The following is a 10,612-nucleotide window of genomic DNA, read 5'->3' as shown; positions in this document are numbered from 1 at the left end:
GTGGGGACCTCCGCGGGCCAATAGGGGGCTGCGGGCCGGGGCGCTCCGTCCGGGTGAACGGCGCCGGCCAATGGGAACGCGCGGGGCGGGGCCTGTGCTCGGCACTGCGCCCCGCAGCGGGCGAAGACAGTGCGCTCAGGAAGTGGAAGTGTTTGTTACCGAGCGGCCGGCGCTGGGGTGGCAGGGGCGTGGCCCGCCGAGTTCCCGGTTCTGGGCGGTGGGGCCCGCTGGCTCAGGCCTGGTTTCCCCTACCTGTGGCGGGGAGTGAGGAGAGCTGGCCCTCGGATAAAGGGCTCTAACTTTTTTTTTGTTTTTGATACGGAGTCTCGCTCTGTCGCCCAGGCTAGAGTACGGTGGCGCGATCTCGGATCATTGCAACCTCCGCCTCCTGGGTTCAAGCGATTCTCCTGCCTCAGCCTCCCGAGTAGCTGGGATTACAGGCGCGCACCACCACGCCGGGCTAATTTTTGTATTTTTAGTAGAGACGGAATTTCGCCATGTTGGCCAGGATGGTTTCAAACTTCTGACTTCAGATGATCCGCCCTGGGATTACAGGCGTGAGCCACCGCACCTGGCCAACGTTTTAACAGCCTTTAGCCAAAGCCTGGGTGCAGCTCCAATTGAGAGGGAGAGGCTGTTGCCGTGGCAACCACTCCCGCGCTCGGGGCAGTGAGGGCCTAGCGGTCTCGAGAATTAAGACGGAGGGCCTCCTGGGAACCTACAGAGTTGTTTGAATAACATTTTTCCGTTTGTGGGAACCCTAACCCTAATCCACTTTGTGCTGTCCCAGGACTTGCATAGAGGAGTGCAGGTTCTGATCCCTGCTGGGAAGATGAGGGCTCAGCGAAGGAGAGCCTGGGACCCCGAGGGGCAGCCCACTGAAGACAGGCCATCTAGGCCAATGGCGTGGGCTTTGGCGCAGCGTTTGACTAGGGAGGTGGGGTGGGGAGAGGCAGGACAGACTCAGGTAATCAACCTCTGGGTACGCACCACAGGGAAAGGCCTTGGTTTTTTTTTTTTCAACAGAGAAAAATGATTAGGACCGTAAAGCCTTCTAGCTCACTCTTGCCAAAGAGAAGCTGGTCACAGAGGCCGGGAGACAATCTCTTAGGAGGGTAGCTGGCCATCTGAGGACAGACACTGAGGAAGGAGGATGGAATTATTTTGGCAGTGAATGACAATTCCTTCAACAGGACCCCCCTGCCACGCTCACTTCAAACAGTGGACAGGATGTGCTTTCCAAAATACTGCAGTTTAATTCTGAAAAACTCAAATGCAAGAGGCCCAGAGCTGTCTACGGGATTGGAGCTCCTGCAACCTGCCTTGGGCCCCAGAAGAGACTGGCAATGTCAGCCTCCTCCCTGCTCTGCCTGGGAGAGGCCACGGAGAGCTTCCTCATCGGGCCCAAACTGGAGCCGCTGACTGCTCAGAGCAAGATTTCTGCCTTGAGAGCAAATGCTGTAGGCTCAGAAATGTGCAGTGCATACTTCTTCCTCCCCCCCATCCCCACCCAGGCCTGCAGAGCTGCAGTAAAGGTGCCTGCAGGTCATGACCTCATGTCTCCTGTCCAGTTCCAATGGCAGGGGTCAGAGCTTTGGGAGACATGTGACCAAAGAGGCCACATGAACTTGCTACCCCTCTCTCTACCCCCGACATACCCACATGACCTTGTTTTACTCACATTGCATTGGTTTAATTCAGAAATGGGTGACCTCCCACCCCCTAACCTGACAGAGTAGGTGGGGAGGTAAAGCAGTTTAGGCCCTGGTATCTATTTGAGAAGTTAAAGGAAAGGGCATGGGTGGTCAGGGAGGAGGCAGAGCTTGGGGTCAAAGGGATACACGTGGGGGGAGGTTTGCTTAATCTTGTCTCCCACCAGCTCCAGGAGCCAGGGATTTCTTTTTCACAACACATTCCAAACCTAGGAAAGGGATTTCTCCTTATCTGGCTCTTAACCCGGGAGAGCTAAACACTTCAGCTGCTTGAAGAAATTGCCTGTGGAGCTGCATGCCTGCCAAAGGATTGGGATAAGACACATCTCGGCTGGGCGTGGTGCCTCCTGCCTGTAATCCCAGTACTTTGGGAGGCCGAGGCCGGCAGGTCGCTTGAGCTCAGGAGTTTAAGACCAGCCTGGGTAACATGGCGAAACCCTGTGTCTACAAAAAATACAAAAATTAGCCAGGTGTGGTGGTGCACACCTGTAGTCCCAGCTACTTGGGGGGGGCTGAGGTGGGAGGATCGCTTGAGCCCCAGGGGATGGAGGTTGCAGTAAGTGGAGATTGCACCACTGCACCCCAGGCTGGGCAACAGAGCGAGACTCCATCTCAAAAAAATAAAAAACAAAACTATTTTCCTGGTTCTGACCTGAGGTTTTTAGGTGCACAGGCAGGAAGGTAGCTAAGCCAGGGATTCCATGGGGAGGGTCTCCCCCAGGATCTGAGGTCCAGAGAACAGGAGCCGGGAACCAATATTTCCAGGTGCCCCAGTGTGCTTGTGTGCTGGAGAAAAGGGGCATGCCTCCAAGGGGGTGTTAGTAAGACCAGAGGTAGCCAGCCCGACCCTACTCTCTGCCCCGTGTCCTCCACCTCCCATCTCCTTATCTCTTATCTTCCCTGAGGCTTTGGTCTCCCTCACAGCACAAGGGCCCACTTATTTGGGGGATGGGGTGAAGATAAGCTCCTGGAGAGCAGGAGACAGTGAAGGCTGGGGTCAGCTCAGCCTCTCTCCAGCTGAACTGAGGGTGCGATGGAGTCATTACCTGCCCTCACCCCCAAAGTGCATCTGTGTCCCCTGGGGCTGAGCTGGAGCAACACCACCTTTGTTATGCTTAGGAGGGAAGGCCAGCCCCCCAAGTCCTAGAAAGCAAAAGGGTTACTAGGGCCCAGCCTCGGTTTTTTGGGCATCCAGGTGCCTTTTTTTTTTGGTATTAAATTATGTACTATTCAAATAAAAGCTAAGTGTTTTACCCTCCCCGTGGATGCGGGGAGACCGCAGGAACTCAAGTAGGAGCTGGAGTACAGCTCCCTAGTAGGAAGAGGCTGTGCACTGGGTCCTCCATCTTTCTCCCCATTGGCTCAGCCGCTTGGAATAAGCCAGGCCTGGGGGGAACGGCTGCATCCCGTGGGCCTCCAGAGCCTCCTCTCTGCCCCTTGGGATTCACATGAAGGAGCAGCAGCTGGAGCGCTTCTTCTGGGACTCCACATAGTCTCGGATCTGGAAGCTGGGCTCATTCGCCTGCTGCCCGGCCCGGTATTTCAGCTCCCTTGAAGAAGAGGCAATGGGCTGGGCTGGGGTGGGCTGGGGTGAGGAGCTGAGCAGTCCCCTCCCACCTCCCAGTGGCCCAGAGCAAATGGACCTCAGCCTGCAGAATGCAGGTGTGTCCAGGGGCTGGGCCAGGGGCCGGGCCCTACTGGATTCCTGGAGGGTGCCGCCCCGCCCCGCACACTTCCCTTCCCTGTCCAGCTCTCACTTGGCGATGGCCAGAAAGGCTAACTCCACATTCATGCCTGTCTTGGCGCTGGTCTCCAGGAAGGGAACGCCGTACTCCTGCCCGGGAGAGAGTGTCCTCAGGGCCAGCCTCGGGCTGCCCCCACCCTTCACCCTGTCCCACAGAAATCACTTACCCTGGCCAGGGTCTCTCCGTCTTCGGAACGGATCACTCTTTCGCTGCTCATATCCGCCTGTCAAGCCCAAAAGGGTCACTCTGGGGAAGGAGGCCTCCGCCCCAGCGGGCCCATATTTTGCCCCAGAAGCAGGCACTGCCTGCCCTCTGCTGGTGGCCCAAGGGACTGCAAGCAGGTGTGATTGGCCTGGGGCCAGGATTTTTGCCCAGTGTAGCTCCTAATCCTGGGATCTCACCTTTGGTAAAGGGTGTGATGACTCAGTCTTGGAAGGGGACAGCAGTTGGGGCTAACCCTTTGCAGTCTTAGCCCCTGACCTGAGACCCTGTTCACTCTGTTCTAATGGGGGCTGAGCACTGGGCACCCCTTGATTTCTCAGGCAACAGCTTGGATTTTTCCTTGGAAGGGGCACGTGGGATAGGCAGAAGCCTCCAGATACGTCTGACTCCTGAGCTGGAGCCTGCAGAGTCCTTTTCAGGAAGGATGCCTAGATAACTGTTCTTGGGTGGTTATGGGGCTGGCTAGGGCTGAGGAAGTGCAGGGCTGGGCTGACCCTGCCCCGGAGCCACTCACCTTGTTGCCTAGCAGCATGATCACCACGTCCCTCTGGGCATACTCATGAATCTCAGTGAGCCAGGCCTGTGGGAAAGGGTGTGCTAAGACTGGCATTCTCCTCCTCCCGCTGCCCCTTTCTTCTTCTGCTCGGTTTGACTGTCCTCAGCTACTCACTGCCTTGAATACGATGCCCTGTGCATTCTCTTATCTGTACCTTTGTTCTGGCCAATCCAGGCCTGGGTGGCCTTCCTTGGTGGCTCGAACCACAGTGGCCCCACCCTCCCCATTTTATGCTGTTCAACTATCAGTTCTATGGAAGATCCAGATGCATGGAGACCTTATCTCACAAATCAGTTGGTTGTCACCAGTGATTTCTTGGAGTGCCCTGTTGAAGATTCTAAGACCACATAAGGGTTTCAGTGATCAAAAGTACTGTGAGTGATTAGTGATGTCTGCCATGAGCATGGGGTAGGAGGTGGGAGTATGAGTGCCATGGATTTTCCATATTTTTTCTATATAAATGTTTTATTCTCCTACTTTGCTTGTCAGCAAACTGTCCTTGAGGTCAGGGAATTCATGAAACCTATACAATGTCGTGCACAGAACTGGTGCTTGAATTTATCAAATTTTTGTCTCCATAATAGTTTTGTTGTGAGGATATAGCCACTCACTCTGTCTGACTGAGTCACTTTCTTGCAACTTGCCCTGGATGTATGTGTGGACTTTTCTGGTTGTGTTTTTCCCTTGGTCTCTGTGGATAATTATCTAGGGTGGAGTGGGGGCCATTCTGAACACTTTGTCACAAAACACACTCATGAATCACAGTGAGAGCTAAGAAGGTGGCACGGGGTCACAACAGTCTGCTTGGCCTTCATGCCCACGTGGCCACCAAATACAAGGCAGAAGATATGACTTCTGAGTCACAAGTAGGTGTTTTTCAGAAGGCAGCAGGATTCCACGCTCCACCCCCTTTCCACAGGGCAGGAAACAACCTCAGCCTGCACAGACCTTACCTTGGCTGCTTATGGGTAGCGGCCAGGGGAAGGGAGGACCTACCCTGATGCTGTCAAAAGAAGATTTGCTGGTGATGTCGTACAGCAGAAGCAAGGCTGGAGGGGGAGAGGATCACAGAGGGAACTTAGGCAGCAGCATGGGAGCTGCCAAGGGGCTGGGGTAGGGACTGGAGGGTGCGAGGGACTTACCCTGGGCGTCTCTGTAATAAGCATGGGTGACGCTTCGGAACCGTTCCTGCCCAGCGGTGTCCCAGATCTGGGAGGGGATGGGATGGAGAAATGGTCAGAAGGAGGCAGGTGCAAGGAATGTACTGGTTGGAGAGGGCCTGCTTTGTGGTATGAGATATCTGTGGGAAGGTGGGGCTGTTTCCTTCTTTAAATTCTCATGAGCTCTTGAGCATCTAATGACCTGGACAGTAGCAGTTACTGAGTTCTCAAGCTCCTTCAGAATCATCTCCTCAGCCAAGCGTGGCGGCTCACACCAGTAATCCCAGCACTGTGGGAGGCCGAGGCGGGCGGATCACGAGATCAGGAGATCGAGACCATCCTGGCTAACATGGTGAAAACCCATCTCTACTAAAAATACAAAAAATTAGCCAGGCGTGGTGGTGGGCCCCTGTTCCCTGTAGTCCCAGCTACTCAGGAGGCTGAGGCAGGAGAATGGCGTGAACCCAGGAGGCAGAGGTTGCAGTGAGCCAAGATTGCGCCACTGTACTCCAGCCTGGGCGACAGAGTGAGACTCCATCTCAAAAAAAAAAAAAAAAAAGGGAATCTTCTCCTCTCCCCTAGCCCAGGGGTTGGGGATGTCCAATCTCCTAAGAGCAGATAAAGCCCAGGGAGCTGGGGAGGAGATGGTTGGAGGCTAAGCTTGTCTGAAGGCATTTGGAGCTACCTTTCACAGATGAGAGGGTGCCTGGGAACTGCTTTTTCTGCAGACATCAAATAAACAAAAGCCATTTCCTCTCAAGGGCCCCACAGGAAATTGCCCCAGGCAGAGGGCAGGGCTGCGGGCCTCCTGTGGTTCAGGGTGAGAAGGAAGGGCAGGTCCTCCATCCTCCCTCCCCAACTCCAGCCTCTGGTCTCACCTGCAGCTTCACTCTCATGCCATCCACGGTCACCACCTTGTTCTGAAACAGAAAAAGGCAGAGGATGGGAGGGTGGGAGTCGCGTGGCTCCTCAGCTCTGCAGACATCCTGTCTTCGTCCCTCTCCAGGCCTAGAGTGGGTGCAGCGAGCCCCAGAACTGTCTCCAGCCACATCATACCATCAGGGCAGCAGGAATGCCATCTGCAGACACCTCCACTGTGGAGTCGTCTCTTCTGGGGACTGTATCTGCCCTTCTCACAACAGCAGGCTAAGAGGAGCCTGAGAAGCTTCCTGGCTCTCTCCAGGGATCAGGCAGCCCAGGGCTGGAGGGCTGGGTGCTACTGGAGGCCCTGCCTTTTCCCCACTTCAGTCTCCATCTCCTGGAGCCTGGTCCTGGGATTATGACCAAGCCCCTGGAGATGGGGTGCTTGCCTGCATCCTGGGGACCTGAGGCTACATCTGCAGCAGCATCTTTTTTTTTTTTTTTTTTGAGACGGAGTCTCACTCTGTCGCCGGGGCTGGAGTACAGTGGCCGGATCTCAGCTCACTGCAAGCTCCGCCTCCCGGGTTTACGTCATTCTCCTGCCTCAGCCTCCCGAGTAGCTGGGACTACAGGCGCCCGCCACCTCGCCCGGCTAGTTTTTTGTATTTTTTTAGTAGAGACGGGGTTTCACTGTGTTAGCCAGGATGGTCTCCATCTCCTGACCTCGTGATCTGCCCGTCTCGGCCTCCCAAAGTGCTGGGATTACAGGCTTGAGCCACCGCGCCCTGCCAGCAGCATCTTTTTTTTAGCTGCCCACTAATTATCTGGTGAAGGAAGCATTCGCTTTCTGCCTGTTTGGAGCTGTAGAGCCCCGCCTGCCAGGGTGAGACCTTTCCTCTGTTGAACACTCTGGGTGTGCAGCGCCCAGCATCCCTGACGCGGATTTGTGAGATGGAGCCGTCAAGGTGAGAGGGAGGGTCCCTGGTGAGCTGCTGTCTCCCCACATGGCCAGCCCAGCTCTTTTTTTTTTTTTTTTTTGAGACAGAGTTTCTGCTCTTGTTGCCCAGGCTGGAGTGCAGTGGCACGATCTCGACTCACTGCAACCTCTGCCTCCCAGGTTCAAGAGATTCTCCTGCCTCAGCCTCCCCAGTAGCTGGGATTACAGGCATGCACCATCACGCCTGGCAAATTTTTTTGTATTTTTGGTAGAGACAGGTTTCACCATGTTGACCAGGCTGGTCTCGAACTCCTGAGCTCAGGTGATCCTCCTGCTTCGACCTCCCGAAGTGTTTGGATTACAGGTGTGAGCCACTGTGCCTGATCAAGCCCAGCTTTTTTTTTCTTCTTTTCTTTTATTTTTGAGATGGAGTCTCGCTCTGTCACCCAGGCTGGAGTGCAGTGGCACGATCTCAGCTCACTGCAACCTCCACCCCCTGGGTTCAAATGATTCTCCTGCCTCAGCCTCCCGAGTAGCTGGGACTACAGAAGCGTGCCACTACACCCGGCTAATTTTTGTATTTTTAGTAGAGACGGGGTTTCACCATGTTGGCCAGGCTGGTCTTGAACTCCTGACCTTGTGATCCGCCCGCCTTGGCCTCCCAAAGTGCTGGGATTACAGGCGTGAGCCACCGCACCCGGCCCAAGCCCAGCTCTTAAACCCAGTGCAGGGCTATGCTTCCCGGGAACTCCAGAAAGGCTAATTGACTTTTGAGGTCTTGCCAAAGGGGCCCAGGTAGGAGGGCAATGAGCAGGGCCTCTGTGGGCCAAGACATTCAGCTTATGCCATGCCTGCGGCTGCCTTGCTTGGGAGAAGTTCCCCAGGAATGGAGGTGGAAACGAAGACTCAGTCTAATTTTTTGCATCCTATAGGTGGGCAAGGAGCCAACCTTGCCCAGTCTACTTTGACCCAGCCACCTCTGTGGTCTTGGGGGAGCGAGTTGTGTGCCCTTCAGGCATGAGCCTCGGGAGTCCCTGGGAGCCAGGGTGAGCAAGGGAGGGGGGACAACCGCCCTGTGCCTGAGCCACAGCCCTGGCTCGCTGCTGGAAGCAGGCTCCTGCAACCACCTCACCCTGAAGTCTATGCCGACGGTGGCTATGAAGGCTCCGGACAGGAAGGCCCCGTCTTTGAATCGGATCAGGAAACATGTTTTGCCGACGCCTGAGTCTCCCAGAAGCATCACCTAGGGGGTAGGGGCAGAGGCAGTTAATGGGGAGTCAGGGGGAGCTTCTGGCATTTCAGGAGAGACACATGGAGAGGATCAGAGAAGAAGAGGGGGCTGGCATGAATGCTGACCACACCAAGGGGCACCTGCTTCCAGAAAGCCTGCCAGCACCTTCACCCTGCCTCTCCTCTCTGTGCTCCTTGGCTCAGCCTCCTAGGCTCTCCCTCTAGACCCTCCTGTCCTCACTCAAGTTCCTAGAGGCCCGAATTATGACCTCACCATGAACAGGTCCCCAAGTGTGCTCTGTGGCCCCAGAGAACCATCACATTTGCACAATCTAGACACTGGCCACATTTGCTCATAGCCACACCATGCAGGGATTCCGTCCCTCTGTGTACTCGTGTCATCCCTTGTCCACTCGAGAGTACACGCATGGGCTGGGCTACACTGACAGGAGAGGGAAGTGTCAATATCTTGGACAAGGAATCCCACCCAAAGGAGTCTATCAAAATCTACTGGGGGTGGGGCATGGTCATTTGCATACTCTATAATGACTACTGTTTGGGGTTTTTTTGGGGGGGGATCACAAAATTTCTTTCCTTCGTCCCTTCCTCCCTTCCTTCGTTTTGCTCTTGTTGCCCAAGCTGGAGTGCAATGGCGAGATCTTGGCTCACCACAACCTCTGCCTCCCAGGTTCAAACGATTTTCCTGCCTCAGCCTCCTGAGTAGCTGGGATTAGAGGTGTGTGCCACTCGCCTTGCTAATTTTGTATTTTTAGTAGAGACGGGGTTTCTCCATGTTGGTTAGGCTGGTCTTGAACTCCCGACCTCAGCTGATCCCCCTGCCTCAGCCTCCCAAAGTGCTGGGATTACAGGCATGAGCCACCCCGCCCAACCGGAAGTTTCTAATGACATTTTATGTTTATTAAAAGGTTGCATAAGGCCGGGCGTGGTGGCTCATGTGTGTAATTCCAGCACTTCGGGAGCCCAAGGTAGGAGGATCACCTGAGGTCGGGAGTTTGAGACCAGCCTGGCCAACATGGAGAAATCCCATCTCTACTAAAAATACAAAAAACCAGCCGGGAGTGGGGGCACACACCTGTATCCCAGTTACTCGGGAGGCTGAGACAGGAGAGTAGCTTGAACCCAGGAGCTGAGATTGTGTCACTGCACTCCAGCCTGGGTGACAGAGCGAGACTCTGTCTCAAAAAAAAAAAAAAAAAAAAAAAGGTTGCATGAATTAGGGAAGGTTGAAATTTATACTAAAGTGGGGAGATGTAGTCGGAAGTTCTTTCAGCAGAAACCTCCCACATGGGAGGCGTGGCTGCAGATTGGCATCCTGGGGTTGCTGTGGGTAGCAGGAGTACCAAGGAGGGAACCTATGAAGGGGGTGTGGCCCTCTCCTTTACAGTCTGGCTCTGCTCTGCTCTGCTTATCTTTCCCAGGGACACGCAGGAATGGTGGAGAGGAGCCCTTTGTCCCGTCTTCTCCAGTCTTGGAGAACAGGGGTCTAGATCCAATGCTGGAATTTTCCCAACTGCTGGTTAGATGGCCTAATGGGTTGAGTGGGGACTAGGTTTTAATTATTTTGAGGTTCTGAACTTGACAGTGGAGCCCAAAGGCATTCCTGCTGTGGTATGGGGTACTGGGATTGGTTAACTCGGTGGAGAGGCAGGGCTGGCTGAGCAGAAGGGTATGAAGGATGGGTCTTGGTTTGTCAATGGCCTACTGTGTGACTTTAGGAAGATTCCTTAACCTTTCTGTGGCATGGTTTCCATAGTGGGTAGAAGGAGGAGGGATACTTTCTTTCAGGCCTACTGTGTGACTTTAGGAAGATTCCTTAACCTTTCTGTGGCATGGTTTCCATAGTGGGTAGAAGGAGGAGGGATACTTTCTTTCAGGTCTTTCTAGAGTCTGTTAATGGCTAGGGCCAATCATCGTGGTGAATCACCTAAGACCCAGGGAAGAGTGGCCCAGGGGTGGGAACTGTCCGCCTGTGGGCCCCGTCACCCCTAGTCTGGTCCAAGGAGTTCCTGCCAGGCTTTCTCAGAGGGTCCTGGACTCAGTCCCCTGGGACAGGCCCGGGGAGGCTGGGGACCAACTCTCCTGCCAATGTCGCTTGGCCAGGGAACACATGAAGGGGTGGGGGATAGGAGGTCTCTGGAGCCTGCACTCCTCCCTGGCTCCTGGGTCCC

General features: G+C 54.8%; 1 protein-coding gene across 8 annotated transcripts in view; it reads right to left on the bottom strand.

Annotated features, from left to right (window-relative positions):
* Positions 1–129: 129 nt before the first annotated feature.
* LOC105469132 (RAB37, member RAS oncogene family) overlaps positions 130–10,612 on the bottom strand; it is an 80,597-nt gene continuing 70,114 nt past the window's right edge. For 2 of the 8 annotated variants that reach the window (XM_011719744.2, XM_011719749.3), the window contains 8 exons: positions 8,326–8,436; positions 6,274–6,315; positions 5,378–5,444; positions 5,232–5,284; positions 4,194–4,259; positions 3,624–3,680; positions 3,470–3,546; positions 132–3,262 (listed from right to left, as the gene is read on the bottom strand). In XM_011719744.2, coding sequence (XP_011718046.2) covers positions 3,157–3,262; positions 3,470–3,546; positions 3,624–3,680; positions 4,194–4,259; positions 5,232–5,284; positions 5,378–5,444; positions 6,274–6,315; positions 8,326–8,436 — 579 coding nt within the window. In that variant the 3' untranslated portion in view covers positions 132–3,156. Of the gene's footprint in view, positions 3,263–3,469; positions 3,547–3,623; positions 3,681–4,193; positions 4,260–5,231; positions 5,285–5,377; positions 5,445–6,273; positions 6,316–8,325; positions 8,437–10,612 lie in introns of all 8 variants that reach the window. The other 6 variants (XM_011719746.2, XM_071083543.1, XM_011719747.2 and 3 more) reach the window with 4 other exon arrangements.

The sequence above is a fragment of the Macaca nemestrina genome, chromosome 17 (genome assembly GCF_043159975.1).
Source record: "Macaca nemestrina isolate mMacNem1 chromosome 17, mMacNem.hap1, whole genome shotgun sequence".
NCBI lineage: Eukaryota > Metazoa > Chordata > Mammalia > Primates > Cercopithecidae > Macaca > Macaca nemestrina.
This window is presented reverse-complemented; position numbering and strand designations above follow the sequence as displayed.